General features: G+C 52.1%; 1 protein-coding gene across 1 annotated transcript; it reads right to left on the bottom strand.

The window, feature by feature from the left end:
• Nucleotides 1-6,231: 6,231 nt before the first annotated feature.
• On the bottom strand, nucleotides 6,232-15,003 carry PCARE (photoreceptor cilium actin regulator). Its single transcript, XM_007523903.2, has 2 exons — nucleotides 11,319-15,003; nucleotides 6,232-6,665 (listed from the first exon to the last, which is right to left on the bottom strand). Exons 1-2 carry the CDS (start codon nucleotides 14,864-14,866, stop codon nucleotides 6,542-6,544), a joined length of 3,672 nt encoding a protein of 1,223 aa, XP_007523965.2. The 5' UTR covers nucleotides 14,867-15,003; the 3' UTR covers nucleotides 6,232-6,541.
• Between the last annotated feature and the right edge of the window lie 8,844 nt (nucleotides 15,004-23,847).

Raw genomic sequence — 23,847 nt, forward strand, 5'->3', positions numbered from 1 at the left:
TTATGGGATGGGGCAGAGTGGCCAGCAGCACTTGACTGTCTGCTCCCAGCTGTGTTCCGGGGCCCCAGGACAGGCAGTGGGCAGGCTCCCGTGTACATGGTGTGCTCACCAGGTGAGTATTTCTGATTCAGGTCTGCTAGGGTCCCAGTTTGACCCCCACCGTTACTGGGGCTCATTTTGGAGGGGCCTTCGTGGCTCCTGTGTGCACTATCTGCTGGTTTTTCAGTGGAGAGAATTGTCACGCTGGACAGGTTGTTTTGCTTTAATCACAGCTTTCTAATTACCACTCTGTGGGTTGAAAGCTGTTATTAGCATCACCTTGGATTCTCCTTGAGCACCCGAAAGGGACCCAGAACTTCTGAAGCTGGTGTCAGAAGCTATTCACCAAGCGATCAATTTACAAAATCACTGGGTTGTGCAAGCAGAGCCCATCCTGTTCCCTTTCAAGGTGTGTGTGTATGTGGGGGTGGGTGGGTGGGTGGGTGAAACTAGATAAATAATTGTCATGAAGGCGATTTGCTTCCCGCTGTGGAGGCACCTGCAGAGAAGAGTGAGGGCTATCTCCAGGGACAGGCTTGTCAGCTTCAGCTAGAGGTTCACTTGAATGCTCCCTTTGGGGGTTCATGCAATGTGGAGTAGAGAGTCTTGTGAAAATAACATTTCTTTTCCTCCCTTCTTTTTCTTTGTTTCCTTTTTTATTTCTATTTTTATTTGATAGGACAGAGAGAAACTGAGAGGGGTGGGATAGACAGATACATGATAGATAGAGGCAGAGACTCCTGCAGCCCTGCTTCACCATTTGTGAGTTCCCACCACCCCCCACCCCCCGTAGGTGGGGAGCAGGGACTTGAACTCAGGTTCTTACATATGGAAATGTGTGAGCTAAATCAGATGCACTGCCACCTCACCTGCCCTTCTTCCTTTTTTTTTTTTTTTTTTTTTTCCTATCTTGCTATTAGGGTTATCACTGGGGCTCGGCATCTGCCTGATGAACACACTGCTCCCAATGGTTATTTTCCTTTTTCTTTTTTTTCTATAAAGACAAATTGAGAGAGGAATGAGGGAGACAGACAGATAGATAGAGAATATGCAGATCTGCCTCCTGAAGCTTCCCCCACACAGGCGGGGCCCAGGGGCTTGAACCTGGGTCCTTGCCCATGGTAACCTGGGCACACTACCTCAGTGCACCACCACCTGGCCCTCTTTTCCTTCTTCCTCCTATTCAGACCAGTCGGGCTGTCTATGGGCTCTGCCCAGTTCTGCCAGCACCACCCTTCCACTCGTGCACCAGACTTCCAGGGATGGTGCCACCGATACCCAGCTACAGGTTCTGGGGCAGACTCCCTCCTGAAGCAGAGCCCAGCATAAAACTGAATTAACTGCCGAGAGAATTAGCTGTTTGTGCCTCTGCTTGCACGAGGCGGCTTTAATCGCACTTAAGCAGGTCACCTGGAGGGACTGAGGGGACTTCATGTAAGCTTTGGGTAGGCAGAGGGAGCAGGCGCAGGGGAGCAACGCCAGACATCTTCCTGACATAAAGCCTGAGTATTTGCAGAGGTGGGAGGCAGCTGGACGGTCCACTGGCTGGTGTGTGGACCCCTGCTGCTCACCCGGGGGCGGCCCTACTCTGTATGCAACCCTGACTGACTTTAGAAAGAGTGTCCGTCTCCCTGAGTCTCTTCCCTTCAGTGTGGGGCTTGGGAGGCGAGTCCCGTCTAACACAAGCTCTCTGCACTGGGAGAAGAGTCTCTGTGCTCGGCTCTGCGTTTTCCAGAAACGTGAGCTGTTTTAGGTTCCGTGACTTGGGGAGGGGTGGATACAGAGACTGTTTAGAGTAAACAAATGCCCAGACCAGAATGTAGAGGGAAGTTTGAGACCATCTTGAAGACTGTCCCACCTGAGTATTGTATTTGATGTTTTTTTTTTTCCCTTCTGTGATTCCTTTGGACAAAGATTGTGTCTTTCCTGTGGAGGAGAGCTATTTGTTGGGTTACTGATATTCTGGTTCCTTTCCCTCTGCCACTCTGGGCTCTCCTTGGAGTGGAGGAGGAAGACCCACACCCCTGAAATTGACCCAGCATGGTAGTGGTAGTGTGTGTGTGGGGTCCCTGTCATGTCTCCACCCAACATCCTCCCTGGCTTCAGCTCTGCAAAGAAAAAGTGCAACGTCATGAGTCCTGGCTGGGCTAGGTCCTCAGGTGTAATTAATAATAACCCCAACCCAGCCCTGCCCCCCCTCCTTGGGGCACTGCAAGGGGATCAGGCTCAGTGAGGTTGAGGTTCTGAGTGGGGGTGGAAAGGTGGGTGCAGTGACTCATCTGGGAAGCTGGAATGTTGGACTCTCCCCTCAGTGCTCTCTGAGGCCCAACCTGGCAGCCTCCCAGAGGTGTGACGTTAGCTAGTTGAGGCCACACAGGTGTTCACTGTGGTGGGTTTGGTTTCTTCTGCACAAAGTCAAATACGTGACGTGGGCTGGGCCTGGGAGCTGGGCTGGGAGCCCGGACAGTCTGTCTCAGGCCTGTCAGGCCTGGTCTTTCTTACTTCCCAGCCCCTCAGCCCTGGCAGCTCCTTCCCACTGGCCCTGGGGAAGGTGACTTGGGGTCCTGGAGGCTTTTGGGTCCCCAAGTAACACCTGGTGACCCCAGGGGGCAGCCAGGGCCATGAGCCACTGCAGGCACTCCTCAACATGGGGCATGGAGAGGAGCCAGGGTTGTTGCGGCCAGATTCTTGGGAACTGCTAGCCGCTCCCTCCCCCAGCATCCCATCCAGAACACACAAGGAGGGGGGCAGTGGCTCAGCCTCTTCCATGGCCTTCTCTAGGATGCCCTCCCTGTCTGTGACACAATGCATGGCCCCGGCCCCACCCACTGGCTCTTCCTGACACAGCTGGGTGCACCCAGCCTCCACCTGCTCACCCAATGGCCTTTGACCTCACTGAGGGGGTGACCTGGGCTGGAGACTCAGGCTCAGTTCCCTTTCTGTGGGCCTGGCTCCCCAACTCTCATCTGGGTTCTAGTGACTAGACTTGCCTTTGTCCCAGTGGCAAGGCTTTCGTGTTCCCATCCCACACCCCCCTGCAGCTGGGCCTCAGGTTCACGTCCTCAGATCTTTAGGCGGCAGCCCCTCCACCCCCCAGCATGGGACAGTGTGCATTTGCTTCTTTTGAATGTGACTCTGTTGAAGCCAGGGCCTCACACACCTGTGATACCAGTGAGTGGCTATTGGCCCAACTCCTTCCATGTGGTGCAGGGGCTCGAACCCAGGGCTTTGAACACGATAAGGCGTGTGCTGTAACAGTCGAGCCACTTCCTAAATGAGTGAATTTTCTGACCGGTCCTCCTATCGGTCCATGAGCTGGAGATCTCTCTCTGCTCCTGGCAGGCTCACCCCCAGGCCCCAGCCTTCCCTGCCTCACCACCCCCAGCTTCTCACACTGTAGCCAACCAGCAGGGACTTGGCCTGAGCCTGACTCCGTCTCTCACACCACTCAGCCCTGCCTGGGTAGCAGGCCTTGTGCCTACTGCCTGCGGCCAGGGTGTTGCCAGCAGCCCCAGAACAGCCCAGCTGCTCTGAGCAAGCGGCTGCCTGAGGAGTGAACATGGGCTCAGAACCGGGTGTGGCCCCTCTGACTTCATCAACTGTCCTTCGGTGCTTTTGAGGAGGCAAGCCCATTGCCCTAGTTGCGTGACTGGATACTCAGGGTGGGGCACTGCTCCTCGGCACCATGGCCCATCCCTGGGGTGGCAGCTGCTGGCCCAGGGCCTAGTTTCACCTGTGTGAGCCTAGCTCAGTGTGCAGGGACTAGAAGGCTGTGATCTCCCTGAACTTGAAAATTTAGCTCTGCGTCCCCTGAGGAGGTGGCTTAGTGGGTAAAGAACAGGGCTGGCCTGTGTGAGGACCTGGACTTGGTCCCTGGCACCCCCAATGCCAGAGTGGTGTTCTGGCCTCTCTCTCATAAAGTCAGCAAGCCAACAAGCAATTAAGAAAAAAAAATCCTTAAAAGATCAGCTCTGTGGTGTACTGCACCAAAGTAAAAGATTCTGAGGTGTGTGTGTGGGGAGGGTTCAGGTCTTGGAACATGATGGCAGAAGACCTAGTGGGGGTTGTATTGTTATGTGGAAAACTGAGAAATATTATGTGTGTACAAACTATTGTATTTACTGTCAACTGTAAAACATTAATCCCCCAATAAAAAGAAGAAGAAGAAAAAAAAAAGATCAGCTCTGTAGTCAATCTGGAGTACCAGCCCTTAGTGGCACCCGTGGGCGAGAATTCTTGTCTCCTGACGGCCCTCCGAACTGCTCTCACAGGGCAGATTCTTGTCTCAACAGAAAGTCCTCTGCACCATCCCAGGTGTGAATTCTGAGGCCTGCAGCCAAGCTCTCGCCCATGGGCAGGAGCAGGTCTGAGGTGTGGACAATTGGTTGCTCCTTATTTCAATCTCTATTTCAGTAGAGGTTCGGGGGGTGACCTGGGATTTCTAATATTGGCTGGGAAACCCTGAGATAGACTGGCCTTTTTGTGTGTACACCTCCCCCAGGCAGTCCTCCCCAGATACAGAGAACAGCCTCCTTGGAGAGAAGGCTCCATCATGCCCACTCTGCCCTGGGTACGTGGGGCTGAGGGTTTGACACCTCTGGGTGCTGCATCCTCTGGAAGCTTGGAGTATAGAGCTTTGGAGCTGAGTCTGGGGATGAGAGGAGGAAGGCGGGGTGCAGGCTGAGTCTCCATCTTTGCTCAGCCTTCATGTCTATGGAGCCATCAGCTTCTAAACAGAGATCATAGTTCCACGCTGGGCCTTGACCTTAAAAACACAAAGTTTCCAACACCCTGTGTTGTGAGAGAGGCAGATGGACAGCAGTGTAAGGGCAGACAGAGGCCTCCAGTGCACTGCTGGCGCTCACATGGGCGGCCTCGCAACCAAGGTAGCCTAGCCGCTGGCTTCCCCGTTGCCGACTCAAGGGATACGCGCAATGCAGAAGGGAACACCAGGGGAAATTCAGGTATGAACATCCAATTTATTCAGAAAGAGAAGGTTTGCATAGCAAAGTGGAGCAAAGAACATTTTTCACATATGTCAGTAATCATAGGTTTATGGTGGGGAGGGCTAAGAATGACAAGAATTGATGAGATACCAAAAGGCCAAGTTAATTAGTTACCATGAGGCAAGAGATGTTAATTATCCAAAGGTATTAAGAAAAACATGGTGGTTAAACCAGCAGGGTGAGATAAAGCAGAGAAGGGCAGAGTATTGATGTAAGACATGATGATCAAAGAACAGAGAAATAATGTGTGGGGGGGGTCTTACTGTTAAGTTACTGGCAAGGCAGGGTGATGAAGTGTAGTTTGTATGTGATCAAAGATGATGAACTTATGGTGAACTTTAAGTGAACTTTCAAGCAGGCAACCATTTGGTTTGTAGCAGGGGGATGAGTTAAGTATTAGAGGTTGCAGGCCTCTGTGAAGCCTGAGAGACTGACAAGGGGAAACTAAGTCAGGAAAGCTTTTTCCTCCAAGCTCTATCCCTGAAGGGGAGAGACTGACAGGTGGGGTGTCTTTTCAGACCTCCATCTCAAGGATGGGGGAGTTCCCCTATGCTCTACCATGCTTTCCCATAACCCCACAGTGCACAGCACACCTGCTCCCCCCTCCCCCACCCCAGTTTTTATCTAAGACACTTAGAATGAGGCTGGGGGCTGGGATTCTTTCCTTCCTTTCTTTTTAAAAATAATTTATTTATTTATGAGAAAGATAGGAGGAGAAAGAGAAAGAACCAGACACCACTGTGGTACATGTGCTGCCAGGGATTGAACTCGGGACCTCATTTTTGAGAGTCCAGCGCTTCATCCACTGTGCCACCTCCTGGACCACATGGGGGCTGGGATTCTTTCTGGACACATGGCAGGACTACTTCTCTCACTGCTGTGAGGACTCACTGACATCACGGAGCTGACCCACATTCAACACTGGGCCCATCTGGTATAAAATAGATTGATATCAAGGTCTGGAGGTGGCCTGCTTAGTAGAGAGCACACATTGCCATGCACAAGGACCTGGGTTCGAGTCCTTGGGCCCCACCTGCAGGCAGAAAGCTTTATGAGCAGTGCTGCAGGTGTCTCTGTCCCACACCACTTCTTTCTATCTGGTAGAAAAATAAAATAAAATAAAGGCTTTAGGCACTGAGCCCCAGCAATAACCCTGGGTGGGGGCACGGGTGGATACCACCTTCCCTAAGTTAAGGCTAACACTTGAAGAATCAGAGCATGTCAAGTAGTGTCTAAAGATATCGTTGACCTTTGAGTCCCAAGGCAATCCAGGCTCTAGAACTGAAACCGGAGGCTGCTTAGACTGAGCAGACCCACTGGGCAGGGAGCCATCCAGGTCTCCAGGACCCTCAGCAGGAGTCTGCTTTGCCTGCCTTCTGTGGATCTGTGCCTTGTGGACTGAGTGACAGCAGCATCACCCCACTGGCCTCGTGCCTGAGTGGTGGTGGCTCTGTTTCTGGCTGGGGCTGGGCTTGGGCCTGGCCAGCTCTAGCCTCTCATTGCAGCGCCCGACCCAGCACGCAGAGCTCTGGGGGAGATGCACCCCTGCCTCCGCCTTTCAGTTCTGGCGTCTCGGGGCTGCTCCACGACTCTGGCTCCTTGGGGGTGTCCTCACTGCTGCTGCCAAGAGAAAAGACAGGAGCAAATCAGTCTCCTCAGTTTTCCAGACAGCCTGCCCGAAGCTCTCTACCAGGCCTCCACCTGTCTCCCTCCCTCCTAGCCTCCCTCCCTCCCTCCTTCTATCCCTCCCTCCCCTCCCTCCCTCCCTCCTCCCCTCCCTCCCTCCCTCCCTCCCTCCCTCCCTCCCTCCCTCCTTCCTTCCTTCCTTCCTTCCTTCCTTCCTTCCTTCCTTCCCTTTTTATTTTTTACCAGAGCACTGCTCAGCTCTGGTTTATGGTGATGTGGGGGATTGAACCTGGGACTTTGGAGTCTCAGGCATGAGAGTCTCTTTGCATAGCCCATATGCTGTCTGCCCTCCATCTTTCTTTTGTAAATATTTACTGATTTGTTTTTATGAGAGAGGCTATAGTACAACACTCAGCTCAGGCTTATGGTGATGCTGGGGATTGAACCTGGGACCCCAGACACTCAGAATGGCAAGTTCTATGCTCCAGTGCACAGAGGCATCTCCCTGACGCCCCTCGGCCTTCCTGCATCCGTTTTGCCTGCTGGTGCTACCCACACGCTGTTCCTTTGTGCCTGCTGTGATCAGTTGGTTCCTGCTCTCTCTCCAGTTTCTGCAGTTTATTTTCTTGTTGTTTTCTTATTTATTTTTATTTGGGATAGATGCAGAGTAATTCAGAAGGAAGGGGGGATAGAAAGGGAGGGAGAAAGAGAGACACCTGCAGCACTGCTTCACCACTTGTGAAGCTTCCCTCCTAAAGGTGGGGATTGGGGGCTTGAACCCGGGTCCTTGTGCATGGTAACATGTGCACTGAACCAGGTGTGCCACCACCCAGCCCCTCTTGTGCCACTGTCCAGCCCCTCTTCTTGTTTTAAAAGCAATCTTAGTCTAGTCAAGGTTAAGGTTAAGCTAGTTGAATAAAAATGAGACACCGTCAACAGCCTGATAGCAAACACCCTGTTTGTCTCGGCTGCTACCTTCTCCAGAAAGCTGTGCTATGGAAACTTCTGGGCGAGGCCTGGCATTGGCACAGGCCTGAGATTTCTGGCTGCTGAGTGGTGGTGGTAGGGGGTGAGAGCACAGTCATTGGCAGTGGTCACACTGGAGCCCCTTTGTGGCAGCCAAGGCCAGAGGGTTGGAGCATTGATGAAAGGTGGGGTCTCAATCCAGTGGAGGCCAAGCCTGACTTTGGACCCCAACAAGATGGAGGTGGCAGGAGTGGTAGCATCTGTACTTGGCACTGTGTGGCCCTTAGCACCTCCTCCATGGCTGCCTCTGGACCATCACAGGTGGCCACAGTGTCCAGCCTAATTGAGTGTCCCTCCCCCATGACCCTGTGTCACTCTTTAAGGGACAGGGAGCTGACAGGACGGGAGGGGGTCCCCTAGTGATGGCAGAGGCCCAGCAGCTGTCTGACAGGTGACTGGGCCCTGGACCTGTGCCTTCCCCAGCCAGGCTGCACATCCTTAGAGGCCTCAAGCCAAGCAGCTTCCCTGGGAGCCCAAGACTGTGGTTCCCCCCAGGGATGCTGTGGGGTGGGGTGGTGCATGGTCTCCACCCTGCTGGTCATTTGGAAGCTAGAGCTAGGTAGCAGTGTGTGTGTGTGTGTGTGTGTGTGTGTGTGTGTGTGTGTGTGTGTGTGTGTGTGTGTGTGTGGTGTGATTGGGGTGTGGGCATGGCAGACAGCCCCAGTCCAGGCAACGACTAAACAAGTATGGCTTTTAGGGCAGCAAGTTTGGACACTGCATGAATGCTCAGGGGCTGCTGGCTTGCTGAGACCTGGAGACTAGCTCGTCTGCCAGGGGATTCAGCACATAAATAACAGCCAAGCTTCCTGGCTTAGCCTCTGAAGGCTGCTCCCAGTCCCCGGGCTCCAAGCTGGGAGGATGGAAACATCAACACTTTCTTTCTTTCTTTTTTTTTTTTTTTTAATTTATTTTCCCTTTTGTTGCCCTTGGTTTTTTATTATTATTGTTGTAGTTATTATTGTTGTTGTTAGGACAGAGAAAAATGGAGAGAGGAGGGGAAGACAGAGAGGGGGAGAGAAAGACAGATACCTGCTGACTTGCTTCACCACCTGTGAAGCGACCCCCCCCCGTAGGTGGGGAGCCAGGGGCTCGAACCAAGATCCTCACACTGGTCCTTGTGCTTTGCGCCACGTGTGCTTAACCCGCTGCGCTACCGCCTGACTCCTACATCAACACTTTCTAAAAGGTGGGTTCATCCCAGCTCTGAACAGCCCAAGGGGTTTCATGCTGGATGAAGGCTGGGCCATCCCATATCCCTCCAGCCCCCTCGACTGCCAGATGGAGGGGCGCAGAGGTGCCCCTCATGCCCACACCCCAGAGCCTTCTGGGAACAGCCCATCTGGATCAGCCTCTGGCTTCCTGGCACCAGCGGCTGGTTTGCAGCCTGATCTTGAGGGCAGTCACTTTCCTAATACCACCACTTCCCGTATACTGGCAGGCAGAAGAACTGTCATCTCCAGAGTGACAAATGCCCTGTGTTCTCACAGAAGGCTGGCTTCTGCTCCCAGATGCCGTCAAGATAGGGCAGGAAGGGTGGCTGGGGGTAATTGCCTCCCTTCCCCATCATGCTCACAGCCTTCCAGCTCGGGATGACTCAGATGGACCGTCACTAGGTGACCTTCCCTGCAACCTGGAGAAGCCTCCCCTTGGCCAGTTCTCTCTCTCTCTCTCTCTTTCCAGAAGTGCTCCCCTCCCCATCACCCTAAGCTCTGAGATACAGGGCATAAAACAGCCTTTTAGGCTGCCTTATTCTGGGGAGAAAGCCGAAAGGAGGACATTATTTTCTTCTTGAACAATTTAATATTATTTTACGATTGCTCCTGCTGTTCTAAAATGTTAGTGTTTTTAATTAATGACATTTTATTGTCCCCGCTCTTTCAAGCTCTCCTTCTGAAGGGCACAGATTTAGAAATCTAATAATGGAGTAAGTGGCTAGCTTGAGAAATAATACATTAACATTTACAGAGCTCCTTAGCTGAAAGGCCCCACACTTGAGGAAACCCATTTTCAGATGGAAGAAAAGAGCAGCATCCCACTAAGATGCTTTGCAATAAATAAATAAATAAATAAATAAGAATCAATATTTCATTTCTCTTAAGTGTCTGGGGGAAGTTTATAGAAGGGGAGCACTGTACAACTTTGCTGAGATAATATCTTTCTTTAAAACTGACCACCTGGGACTTGGTGAAAAATCACCACCGGCAGGGTGTGGAGGGGAGCAGGTCGCTCTGGCGGCGAGGGAGAGACACTAGAATAGCAGCAACTAGCCTGGGTCAAGCTTTGTCTGAGGCCAAGATGCTATGACAAGTGTTCCTCTCCTGTGAGTCTCAGTGTCACACACCCCAGTCCCCACCCCAACACCAACCACATCAGAAATGGTGGCATCCCCTGCCATTCTGTGAAATAACCACTTGAGTGTAGCAGGTTGTTTTTGGATGTTCATTCAGGCCTATCTGGGACTCACAGCTGGACCCGCAGCAGGCAAGACAGTTGCCCTGCTGACAAAGGCACGTCTGGCACTCATCTCCCAAAGGGCAGAGTTGACACGGCCCTGTCCCCCAGCCTGGTGCTCAGAGCTCACAGATAGCCCTGTCCTTACTCTACTAACCTCTGCTGGGGGTGGAGGTGGGTAGAGAGGAGACTAGATTAGAGGGCAAGTGTGGGGGGCTGTCCTTGGGGCTGTGGGGACATAAAACATTTCTATTCCAGGCCTCCAGGACCAGTGGTTCTCTGGGTGTGTCCACAGGGTGTCTCTCAGGTCCTTCCAGAGGCACCCACAAGGTCAAACCATGTCATAAGAATACAGAGAAGGTGTCCCAGACCCTGCTGATATCACAGAAGATGGTGGGAGTGACTCTGAGTGGCAAATGTCTTCTCCAGGAGCCAGATGCCAGGGAGATGTACAAGAACCAAGACAGAGCCAGTCCTTCCACCAATGTGCGTGTGTGAAATAGTTACTTTCCACAGAATCCATGATTTGGGCTATAATGGGAAGATTTCTAAAATCAATACTCTTGTAAACTAGTTCATAACAATAAAAAGTAACAGATACAGGGGCAGGGTGGTGGTGCACCCGGTTGAGCATACATACTACCATGCACAAGGACGAAGGTTCAAAGCCCTACTCCCCCCCTGCAGGGGGGAAGCTTCACAAGAAGTGAGACAATGCTGCAGGTTTCTCTCTTCCTTTCTATCTCTCCTTCTCTCTCAATGTCTCTCTAGCCCTATCAAATACATAAATAAAACACTATAGACAAAGTAACAGATATAACCACATAAGGGCTTTTCTTTTTTGGAGAGGGGAGATGTCAGGGATTTTTAAAAATCTAAAGGAGGTCCTGGAACCCCAAAGTATGAGGACCTTGTGCCCTGATGCTGGTTTCCTGCAGTAAATCAGAAATGGCAGGTGGTCAGAGAGGGTGATGGTGACTCTTGGCCAGTGGAGGGTCACTTCCGCTCAGCCTCCCCGCCCGTCACCTCGGGGGCCGTGTGACTGGACAGACTTGCCTAAGAGCAGTTTTCCCTCCATGCAGCAGATCCTCCTCAGCTCATGGAAGCACAAGGTGGGGGGGAGTGGACATCCCTGACACATTCCCGTCACTGCCTGAGGTCCCTCCTTACCTGCCTTGAGCTCGGGGGCACTCCCAGGTATGGCTGCAGGCGCTGCAGCTGGGTGGCGGAAGGCGGACCCGGGGCCTGCGGTCAGAGGCCGTCTGTCTGACGAAAGGCTGAGGGTTGAGGGCTCGCAGAGGCCCCCCCAGCTGGGAGCCCTTCCTCAGGGGCGACCCTGAGCTGCTGCTCCTCCAGCATCCCGGAGGGCTCCCACGTGTTCCCCCAGCTTCAGGTGGCAGTGATGGTGTGGAGAATGGCAATCTTGCTTCAAACAGAGAGGCCGTGGCCCGGCAGAATATCGAGCGTGTGTTCCCCGAGGCATTGGCTGGGGTGGCTTCACCTTCTGCAGAATCCCTGGCTTCCTTGCACCCCTGCGTGGGGGACACTGGAGGGGAGGGGGATGGGCCAGAGGAAGGGGAGCTGGCTTCCGGGTGCTGGGCTGGGGGGCTTGAGACCTGGTGCCCAGTGGGAGGACTGGACAACCTGGGCAGGGGCAGTGGGGAGCCTGGCTTCTTTGTTGTTGGGGGGTTCAGCAGGGGGCTGAGGGGTGGGCTGGGGGAGGCCTGCACAGAGCAGACAGTTGGCTGGGCAGATCCAGGAGAGGAGGTCAGACCTTGGGGCCTCTTGTCCACTCGGGGAGTCCCTGATGTTCTTGTGGGAGAGGCCTTTCTCCCCCTGGGGGGGTTCCTCTCTGGGTTCTTCTTGGAGGCCTTGGGAGAAGGGGGTCCTTGCAGGAGTCTGGCTGGGCTGGGCTCTGAGGGCCTGTCCGGCCCAGATGTGTGGCTGGCATGGTGCCAGGGGGCAGCCCATCGGGCCTGCTTGGGAAGGTTGACCGCCCGGTCCCCTTGAGCCTGGCTGCCCTGCACCTCAGGGCTCTTGCTGGCTGTCGTGGGGTGCTGAGGGTTCAGGGGCGGCCTGCCTGGGTGACAGGGACCCCTGCTGCCCCCGGAGCTTGAGGCTCGGGGCTTGATGGGGGTGGCTGTGGTCCTGCTGGGCAGCTGCACTGTGGAGCTCACGGGGACCCTTGGGTTCAGGGAAGCCCACAGTGTCTGGGAAGGGCTGATTCCTCCCAACTCCACCATGAGGGTCCCCTGGGGCATGGGCACGGCCACCTCACTGCTTTCTGGGGGCCCCAGACAGGTGAAAGATGTGTCCATCAGGACCTCTGGAGGTGGTGGAGGGAGCACCCCTGGGTCATCCTCCAACTCCGTGTCCAGATCCTCACCCCCAGGGACCCTTGCTGTTGGCAGCGGCGGGAAGAGGTGTGTGAGGGGTCTCCAGTCCAGGTCTTCTCGGAGAAGCCCCCTTCCGGCTGGGGATACTTGGGGCTTTGGGTACAGAGGGGCAAGCCCCCTGTAAATAGGGAATCGGGGAGGCACGCCGGGGACCCCCCACTTCCTGAGGCTGGGCCCAGAGTCCTTGCGGCAGTCACCTGGTGTCCTCACAGTCGGTGTGGGGCTGAAGGTCTCGATGAGTTTCCTGACAGATGTCCGGGTAGGGGGATCCTGGGAGTCCCTGTGCTTGGCCCTGGCTTCCTCACTGGAGAAGTTAGCTTGTGGCAGCCCCCCAGTCTTCTGGGAGCAGGGACTGCATTTCAGCAAAATGCTCTTGTCCGGACTTGGCAGGATGCTGAAGTTCTTGGTGAGAGAGGCCTTCAGCCTGCGGATGGGGGTGCTGGGGGTACCCCCGACCTTGTCCAACATCAGGGATGCGGCTCGGGGTGCCTGCTCTGGGCTCTGCCCCTGCCGCTGGCTGCTCAGGGTGTGAGGGGCCTCCAGCCTCAGGCCCAGCTCTCTCTGTACCTCCTGTAGCTTCTGGAGGCTGGGTTCACCCCCTGAGCCCTGCAGACAGGTGTCTGACAGGGACCTCCATGGCTTGGGTGTGTCCCTCCTGCCACCACTCACCGTGCGTGGCCGGGGTGGCACCTCTGACGGCCTCTCATCCTCCGTCCACTCCTGGGGGCCAGCAGGCAGTGGCACAAACTTGATCTTCTTACTGATGGCTTCCTTTACTTTTAGGATCATTTCCTGGGCCTGGGGGTTCCCCAGCCTCCCTGCGTGTGGCTGGAACATGCTTTCTGAGCTCCCAGGGGACGTCCTGGGCCTTGGCCGCCCTGTGTCTCCCAGCCACATATAGTGGCTTAGGTCCCCGGCTTCATCCTCCTCCCCATCAGGGTTGCTTTTCTCCCCTGTGCTGAGGGACAACTCATCCACCCACTGGGAGCCTTTAGAAAGATGCATCTCTGCAGAGATTTCCCTCCTTGGGGGAGTCCACTGGGGGCTTTGGCTGGGCCCCCCAGCCTGGGAAGGAGTCCTTTCTGGAGTGGAGCCACTGCAGGGGCCTGGGCTCCCAGCTCTGGCCTGGGTAGCTGGCTTCACCTTGGCTGTGGACGGCTTGGTGAGTGGGCATTCCTGGGTTCTATGGGTGCCCATCCAGGGGGGCCTTTGACACCCGGCCCCCAAGGTGGGTGACAGCCCCTGGTCCCCTCCTGTAGGCTCGGCCTCTGAGTCCCCACTGGCCTGCTGGCCCGGCTTGTCCACAAGCTCACAGTCGGCGCTGATGCCACTGTCCTCTGAGCAGAGGGGCGCCCCTGGCTCCCTGGGCTCACCGTGCCCTCCTGCCAGTCCCTCCAGCTGCCCCAGGGCCCCAACGATGCGCTTCTCCAGGCCTCTCTGGGTGCTCAGCACAGCTCCCATCTGGTGGGCAGCAGCGTGGAGGGAGCCCCCCGAGCCATCCAGAAGGCCACCGCTGACGGAGCTCACAGTGCCACCCAGAGCCCGCAGCCTGCAGACCGTGTGCTGCAGGAGCTGCTGTAGGAGGTCTGGCTGCTCAGGGGGCTCTCCCTTGCCCCGAGGTGGCCAGGCCAGGTCCCCCCGCACATCCCGGAGCAGCGTGTCACCCTCGGCCGCTATCTCCCCCAGCAGCTGGTTGGCTTCCTGGAAGCAGACCAGCAGGAGGCCCAGCATGGGCTGCAGTAGCTCCTGGGTGCGGGCGGCCTGGTGGGTGGCACGCAGCACGGCCTCATACCTGGCCAGGCTGGAGTGCAGGAAGGCATAAGTGCGCTGGTGCGCTCTTACCAGTGGCTCAGGGAAGTCCACTTTGCCCTCTGGCCCAGGGCTGGGCAGTGTGGCCTGATGGGCACTGAGGCTTCCTGCTTCCTGTCCTCCTGTGCAGGGCCCCCGGGCACCACTGTCTTCACGCTGCTCTGTCTGGTCCTTCGCCATGTGGCTTGGTGATGCTTCAGGAGTTTGGAGGCTCAGGGTCAATCCTTCTGGGCCTTTCTGCCTGTCTGCAGAGGTCTCTCTCAGAAGCTGGGTCTCAGCCTCTGTCTGGACCCAATGGGAGCTGGACTGCTCCTCTGCCAACCTCTGCCTCTGGGCCCAGCCCTGGCCTGGTGGCTCGTAGCAGGTGGAGCTCTGGACCAGTTGAGGGAGGGTGCAGCCATCACCTGGCCCCTGGGGTCCCCACAAAAGTGCCCTGCATGGCCTTTTGAAAAACTGGATGCCACTCTTGGCGACGCTGCAGGCAATGTCACTGTGGGAGGGCGCACAGCCCATGGCCTCAGCTGGCCGTCAGCTCCACCCAGTCCTCCTGGCCTCCACAGACTCCAGTCTGAAACAGGGAGGAAAGGGGATCTCAGGCGTCCATCCCAGGCAAATCCAGGCAGGGAACAGCTCACTTTACTTTCATGGTGGCCTCATCTGGTCTGAGTCCAGGGGAGGGTATCCAGCCCCCTGGCATCCTGCTAGCTTTTGCAGTTCATGCAGCCCCGTGGGTCACACAGCCTGGGATCTGCCAGGAGAGCTCTAAGCCTATTAGTTTAATCATGGCCTGGCCTGCCAGCACCCTCAGCAGTGTCTAGGGCAGAACTCCTCAGCACTTACTATCTTGGGAAGCAGATTATCTCTGCATGGGCCTGTGCTCTGAGCTCTGTTTGGATGCTTGGCACAGGGGCCCTGGAGAATGGAGCTGGCACCATGGCAGGTTCCGGAAGAAAGGAAGTGAGGGCTGGCTGAGGGCCGGGCCCGGGAGAGAGACGACCAGCACACTAGCCCTTGGCACCTGCCTTCAGTTCTCAAGATGCTCTCAGCATGCCCTGGGTGTGAGCTGAAGCGACGGGCTCGTGTGACCCACGGTTGTTGGGACAGAGAGCATCTCTCAGGGGCTCAGTGGGTCCAGATGGTAGGGTGGCTTCCTTTACTAGAGACACAAATCCCATGGAGGGAGGAAGCAGGAAGGCTCATTGCCATCTGGTGCTCAAGGCTGGTTGCTAGATCGTGGGTGCTCAGGAGGCTGTGCTCAGTTCTTATCCTGGGAAAAGGAGCTCAGACTTGGGACTGGGTAATGGTGAACCTGGAGAGTGCACATGCTACAACGTGCAAGGACCAGGGTTCAACTCCCCAGTCCCCGCCTGCAGGGATAAAGCTTCACAAGTGGTGGAGCAGTGCTGCAGGTGTCTCTCTCTCCCCACCTTTCTCTCCCCCTTTCCTCTCAATTTCTCTCTCTGTATCTGTCCAAAATAAATAGCATAAAATGAAATAAAATATATACTTGGGTGGCAGAGAGCTGTAAGGTCCTTAGGAATAGAGCATGAGGGGACGTGTTCTTTTCTTTTTCAGACACAGCTTCTGCTCAACGCCTGTGGCTAAGGCTAGTGGCTGGTAACTTGAAGATTCCATCTATTCTATTTGTATTTAATTCTTTTAATGTGTTGTCTGGGAATGAGCGCAGGGCCTTGTACATGCACAATATCACTCCCTTGGCCAATTTAAAAAAATGTAGATGTAGAGAGGAAGAGAGAGGTGGAGGGGAGAGAGGTATAGAGACACACAGAGAGGAGAGATACAAACACACCACTCCACCATCCATGGAGCTCCCTCGTGTTGTCCATGGTCCTGGGACTCAAACTCAGAGCTGGGAGCAGTAAGGTATGTTCTCTCCCTGCTGAGCTATTCTCCAATGCCTCCAAACTCTGATTAGTTTTTATTTGCTATAAGGCAAGTCTAGGCATGGACTTGGAGCCGGGAGCTGAGGCTTTCAATCCTTACTCTTCTTTTCACTTGAGGGAGTAGGAGGACCCTTCTGCAACTCTCCCACTCCCCTGAGACCCAGCTCACCTTTGGAATGGGGCTGATGGTGATCAAGCTATTTCTCTGAGAATTAAGTCCATTGATCCGTGTTAAGTACTCGGCCCAGTGCCAGGCAAGTCCTCAAAAATATATGTAAATAAAAGAATTCCTTTCTCCAGGCACTGAGGCCACTTGTGATAATGAAAGTCGTAAGAGAATTCATTAGTTTGTTAAGGACCAAGTTCCAGTTTCCCTTAATTGGCTAGTGATTGCTCACTGCTGGGACAGGGCCCCAGGACTGTGGGCCTGACAGTTGGTGTCAGAGCAGGATTCTTTTCACTGTGTCATTTCTCTGCTCTTTTTCTTTCTAAAAGGCACCCCGGGGAAAGAGCTGATCACTTCTTACAGACTTGCTCCCACCAAGTGCCCTCACACATGCATGAGCTCACTAACTGGCTTTCAGTCCAACATCCCTTTGTAAAAGCTACTATCTACTTAGTGAGAGAGGCCTAGGAGTGGGGAGAGACACCAAAGCACCTCTCCACCATCCATGGAGTTTCTCTAGTGCTGTCCATGGTGCTCCCATGTGGTGCTGGGGACCAAGCCCAGGGGAAGGAACCATCTCCTGGCCCCTTCCTTATCTGCTCTTAAACACACAGCGGTTCCCATCAACTACAGGAAGAAGAGGGGCTTTTATTTAACCACTTCCCACTTAGGAAACATTTCACTTGCTTCTGGTTTTCAGTTTTCGCCAGGGAAACATTGTTTCGTGTGTCCCAGGAGGTGATTGATAGGGCAGAGAGCAGGACAAACAGAGATGAGGCCCTGGGTTTGTTTCCCAGCATGTCTCTGTCTCTTGTGAAATCAATCAATCAATCAATCTTTAAAAAATAATTCTATTTGATAGAGCAGAGAGAAACTGAGAGGGGAAGGGGAAATAGAGAGAAATACTTGCCGCACTGCTTCACTGCTTGTGAAGCTTCCTCCCCATAGGTGGGGACTCTGGACCTGAACCTGGTCCTTGTGCATGGTAATGTGTGCACTTAATCACCTGACCCCTAAATCAGTCTTTTCTTTCCTTGTTCTTTTTCTTTCCCTTTATTTTTTAAATTTATTTATTTATTAATTATTTTTTTAAATTAAATTTTAAAAAAATATTTATTTTATTTATTTATTCCCTTTTGTTGCCCTTGTTGTTTTATTGTTGTAGTTGTTATTGTTGTTGGATAGGACAGAGAGAAATGGAGAGAGGAGGGGAAGACAGAGAGGAGGAGAGAAAGATAGACACCTGCAGACCTGCTTCACCGCCTGTGAAGCGACTCCCCTGCAGGTGGGGAGCCGGGGTTTGAACCGGGATCCTTATGCCAGTCTTTGCGCTTTGCACCACCTGCGCTTAACCCGCTGCGCTACAGCCCGACTCCCCTTTCCCTTTATTTTTTAAAACAAAGGAAAATTTTACATTGAGAAGCTCCTGAGGTCACCGAGACAGGAGCCAATGCTCTGACTCTGCTTCTTGTATCTCTGTTCATTGCACAGATTGAGGAACTGAGGTGAGGGTGTCAGGGTGGTAGCACAGAGGACTTGGAGGCTTCTGCCCTGGGCAAGCTGGAGACAGGCTTCTGGGACTATGTGCCAAGCTGGATGCCAATCACTGCTCTATGCCCCAGAGTGCATAATTAATAAAGTTCTCCGATCTGTTTATTTGAAGCAAAACTCCAGGGAAGCGAGTGGGGGGTGGGCGGGGGGAGCTGCACTAGGCATCAGGAAGTGACTGGGCTGTGGGCTCTGGGCTGTCTGGTAAACAGGTCTGCAGTGTGGGAAGTGACTTCTCTCTTCCTTCAAACAGAGTGCCAAGCTCAGCTGAAGGGTTGATTCCACCTGTAAGTTCTCCTCCTGGGGCCTGGGCTCCTTGCTTAAAGCATCTTTTTAAAAGCCTTTGATCTAAGGGGCTCAGCTGATTTCTAAACTCATGATGGACATGAAAGCCTTTGCCTGGAGGGTCAGCTGTCAGGTAGCTGTGCGTGTGCCAGGCTCACTCCATCATGCCAAACAATGTAGGCCATTCTTTGTACATTGCTAACCAGCTTCTGTTATGACTAGATTCTGGTTTCCTTTCTTCTTTTTTTAAATTTAAAAAAAAATTATTTATTTATTTTCCCTTTTTGTTGCCCTTGTTGTCTTATTGTTGTTGTAGTTATTATTGTTGTTATTGATGCCATTGTTGTTAGATAGGACAGAGAGAAATGGAGAGAGGAGGGGAAGACAGAGGGGGGAGAGAAAGATAGACACCTGCAGACCTGCTTCACCGCCTGTGGAGCAACTCCCCTGCAGGTAGGGAGTCAGGGGCTCGAACTGGGATCCTTACTCCGGTCCTTGCACTTTGCACCACATGTGCTTAACCTGCTGCGCTACCACCTGACTCCCAGTTTCCTTTCTTCTTAAACTGGGCTTGCTTCAGATGAAAAGCAGAGAGGAAGAAAGGAAGAGAGCTACTAGAAGTAAGGAAGGTACAATGACCAAGCTACTTCTGAAAATGGCTTGACAGTGAAAGACAACCCATCCATGTCCCTCCTAGGCATATACCCAAGAGTCCTGCATGCAAGGAAGGTGTCCACACAAGACACTGGCCCAGGAATATTCTACTGAACTTTTCCATAAAAGTCTCATACAGGGAACAATCCAAACATCTGTCAGTAGGGAGACAGATAAATCTTGCAAAAATTGTACAGTGTGGCACAACCCTTCCCCCCAAAGAGGAACAAAGGCATGACAAGATCATAGCAATGTAAGCTTCAGAGCTACCGTGCAAGACGCCAGCCATGAAACAGTATAGGCTGACTGAAGGTTAAGAGCTCAGATCAGGAATCTGAAGTAATGGAACTCAGAGAAGTGGGTACCTCTGGGAAGAGCTGCTAATTGCATATGGGCATGAGGGAATTTCTTCGGGCAATGGAAATGTTCCACAGCTTGACATAGGTCGTACAACATGGATAACACCTTGGTAAAAATTCCTTTGGGGTGGAGGGGTCAGGTGGTAGCGCAGCGGGTTACGTGCACGTGGTGCAAAGTGCAAGGACTGGCGTAAGGATTCCGGTTCGAGCCCCTAGTTCCCCACCTGCAGGGGAGTCACTTCACAGGTAGTGAGGCAGGTCTGCAGGTGTCTGTCTATCTTTCTCTCCCCCTCTCTCTCTGTTTCTCTCTGTCCTATCCAACAATGAACAACATCAACAATAACGATAATAACCACAACAAGGCTACAAGGGCAACAAAAGGGGGGGGGAAGACCTCCAGGAGTAGTGGATTCATGGTGCAGGCACCAATCCCCAGCAATAACCCTGGAGGCAAAAAAAAACAAAAACCAAAAAAACTCTTTGGGCTGTATTCTTAAATTGTATACTTTATGTATGCCAACACACACACACACACACACACACACACACACACACACACACACACACACACACACATTCACATGCACACACCACTAGGAAGCAGTACTTTTCCCCCTTTTGATAAAGAAAGAAAGAAATTGAGAGGAAAGGGGGAGATAGAGAAGAAAAGATTAAGAGGGACATCTGTATCATTGCTTCACTGCTCATGAAGCTTAACCCCTGCAGGTGGGGGCTGGGGGCTTGAACCCAGGTCATTTTACTTGGTAACATGTCATTCTACCATGTGCACCTCTTCCTGGCCCCCTAAGAAACAGTATTGGATGCTTTGCTTTTTTGTTGCTGTTGTTGCCATCAAGATTATTTCTAGGGATCATGGCCTGCATAGTTAATTCACCTCTTCTTGTAGCCATTTCTACCACCCACCTTAAAAAATTGATAGGACAGAGAAATATTGGGGGATAAGGGGGAGACAGAGAGACAGAGAGTCAACTGAAGCATTGCTTTACTACTCATGAAGCTTCCTAACTGCAGGTGGGGCCTGGGGGCTTGAACCTGGGTCTTTGTGCATGGGAATACGTGTGTTTGAGCAGGTGCACCACCACTCAGGTCCTTGGATGCTTTATGTCTAAACGAATCCCAACAAGAATGTTCCATGTTTTGGAAAAAGAGTCTCTGGCTCTTTATCAGTTGTTTATCATTGTATAACAATAACAATCCCCCCACCTTTGAAATGGTTATTTATTTATTTTTAGATAGAGATTGAGAGACAGAGGTAGAGAAAAGGAGTGAAAGAGACCACAGCACTGAAACATCCTTTATGTGATGGGAACCAGGCTCAAACCCAGGTTGTGCACATGGCAAAGCAGTGTACTACCCAAGAGAACTGTTTCACTCACGTTACCTCTCCAAATGTAACAATTCAAACCAAGTCATATGGGGCCATGGATTCGGTTCAGGGATAAAACATTTAACTACGCTTAGTGACATTGACTTACAGAGGTTTAGCCCTTGCCCTGAGTGGGTCAAGCAAATTCCGTCTTGTTTTCTCATGTGACCCTAAACTAATTGGTCCTCAAAACATGGATGAGCCAAGACTGAACCGTCATCTAGACAAACTGAAAAAAAAAAAATCTCTCCTCTTTCAAATTCTATCATCTTCACCTTAAAAAAACTAAGACAATGCTCTCTCCAGCTGAGACTCTGAGTCTCACTGATCCTCCAGATCTGAAGGAGGCTTCTTTGCATCCCTTCCCTTTCCTGACAGGGTGGACCATCAACAATAGTACAATCTGTTAATGTACCAACTTGCATGCCTGAAGCCCCAGAGGCCTCGGGTTCAAACCCAAGCACCACTGTGCTAGTGCTGAGCAGTACTAGTCTCTCCGTCTTCATTTCTTTTAATTATTATTTTTGATTCTTTATTTTATTCCCACCAGGGGTATGGTGCCTGCATTACATATACAGCACAGCCAGTACCCATTTTTCCATTTATTTTTATTGGATAGGACAGATAGAAATTGGGGGTGGTGGTGGGGGGAGAGAGATTAGAGGGAGAGAGAAAGCAAGACACCTGTAGTCCTGTTCACCACTTGTGAAGTGTCCCCTCCCCACCGCCCAGTAGGCAAGGAGTGGAGGCTCAAACCGGGGTCCTTGCTTATGGTAATGTGTGCACTTAACCAGGTGCACCACTGCCCAGCCCCTTCTTTTTCATTCTTTCTCTTATAATAAATAAATATTTTAAAGATTAATTTGAATATTTAAATCATACGAGAGAGAGAGAGGTTCATACATTTCATACATACCATGCAAGATTGAACCAGGAGCTTCAGGCATGCAAGTCCTGCCCTCCACCAGCTGGGCTATTTCCCCTAGGTCCTGGTGGATCTCCTGGAATCACACCCCCCTGCAGCTTATTCTGTAGGAGGATCAGACTGGGAAGCTGAACATCCACAGGTGAAATGCCATGCCGTTACTAAACAAGCCCCCAGCCCCCAAAGAGAGGTGAGGAAATGAAACCTGCTACTTCAGAGGTGATGAGGAGTGGGCTTGGAACTCAGAATGAGGCCCTTTTTCACCCTGTCCCTTCTCCTCCTCCCCAGGCCCATGATCCCACCCCACTGTCTGCCTTTGCCCCCAAGGCCTCTATCTTCCTGTCTGGGGACAGGTGAGATAAGATGGTGCAGGGACAGGTGTTGGTATGCATGAGACCCCTTCTGTTTCATTTGGTTTAAATCCCCCCTGCTTAACACTATTCTATTTACATAACCACTTCATTCTATTTACATAACCACTGTTAACAAGTACCACCCTCCCTCCAGGGCATTGGTGGTTCAGTGATAGGATTCTCGCCTGCTCCACCCCCTCCTTGTCACACTCTGATTTTCACCCGTCACTTTTCTCTCCACCCTCTCTATGTCACATCCTGTTTCCACCCTACTTGGCAAGTATATATAAAGACAGCATTGTGAGTTTTACTTTACCTTGAGTTTAGCTTAGCTCGTCTTAGATTGTGCTGCGTCCTGCATGAATAAAGAGATACTGCCTACAGCTCAACCATGAGTCCCTGGTCGTCTGTTACCCGCCATGAAGCTAGCCCAGCGAAAACAACATAACCCATCGAAAACAACAGGCAGGACTGCTGGCCTCAGAGTAAGAACACAACATGAGGGAGGACTTCTGTGAGAATATTCCCCTAAACTGAGAGGCCCCTGAGAAATCTCATGTTAGCTGAAGGAACCGCGGGGAAATTTTGTTCATGCTCTATAAACTGGGGTGAGAGTCTTGCCCAACCTGTCTCTCTCAGGTCAACATGTCATTCAAGGCCCACAGGCTTCTGGGTAGAGCACAAGTAAGAGAGTCAGTGATGGTGGAGATAGCATAGTCTCTCATGCCTGAGGCTCTGAGGTGCCAGGTTCAACCCCCAGCACCACCAAAAGCCAGAGCTGAGCAGTGCTCTGGTCTTTCTCCTCTCTCATTAAAATAAAATATTAAAGATAATATTGATACAGCAACACCACTCTTCAGTGTTTATTCATGGACACTCAAACACTAATTAGAAGAGAAATGTACACGCCTTTGTTCTTAGCAGCTGCATTATTCACAATAGCCAAAGAGTGGAAGCAGCCTAAATGTCCATCAACAGAAGACTGGCTAGAGAAGTTATGACATATATATTCCCTGAAATATTATTCTGCAGGCAAAAAGATGATATTATGTCCTTTGGGACAAAATGAATGGAACTGGAGGTTATTGTGCTTAATGAAATAAGAGCCGAAAGACAACTACCAGATGGTTTCACTTATATGTGGAATCTAGAGATCTGATTTACAAGAACTTGCCAAAAAAAAAAAAAAAGTCCAAACAAAACAGAAGCAAGCAAACTGTAAGACTTGTGAGAAGTCTGGTGGTGATCTCTAGGAGGTGGGAGGGTGGACACAGAACTTTGGTGGTGGGTGTGGTTTGGAACTACACACTGTAATCTTATTAATTACTTATTTAAATAAAAATCATTTCAAAACAAATACTATATGTTCATATATCAGTGTGAGTCTTACAAAAAGAGAAAATGAGAGTTGGGGGTCAGCCAAGATAAGGTGTGAGCCCTGGCTAAGGCAGAGCTGCATTTGCAAAGGGGGAGATCAAAGGGAGCCCCTCCTTTCCTACAGACAAGTTGCTCACCTGACAGGGCACCTGCCAGACCAGACCAGACCAGACCAGACCAGAAGGACCAAGGGGCAGGCTCCTCAGACAAGCCCATCAAAGCTGGATTCAGTTACTTGAAAGATAAGGTAGAGAGGAAGAAGGAGAGGGAGAGGGAGAGAGAGGGAGAGGGAGAGGGAAAAGGAGAGGGAGAGAGTTTTAAATCCAATTGTGACTGAATTATAAACTTGAATTGACTCCGAAATGACTACATTTGAATGAGTTTATCTGAGCAACTAGATTAAATTTTCTCTGCTCTGAGGCTGAACAGAGGCTTGAGACAGAAATTACCCTTGATTATAGGAGAATGGAGAAAATTGCGTTTCAGCCCACTTGAGTCAGTGACTGTGAGATGTGTGCTGGCCTGATAATTACAGG

This window comes from Erinaceus europaeus, chromosome 3 (genome assembly GCF_950295315.1).
Source record: "Erinaceus europaeus chromosome 3, mEriEur2.1, whole genome shotgun sequence".
Classification (NCBI taxonomy): Eukaryota; Metazoa; Chordata; class Mammalia; order Eulipotyphla; family Erinaceidae; genus Erinaceus; species Erinaceus europaeus.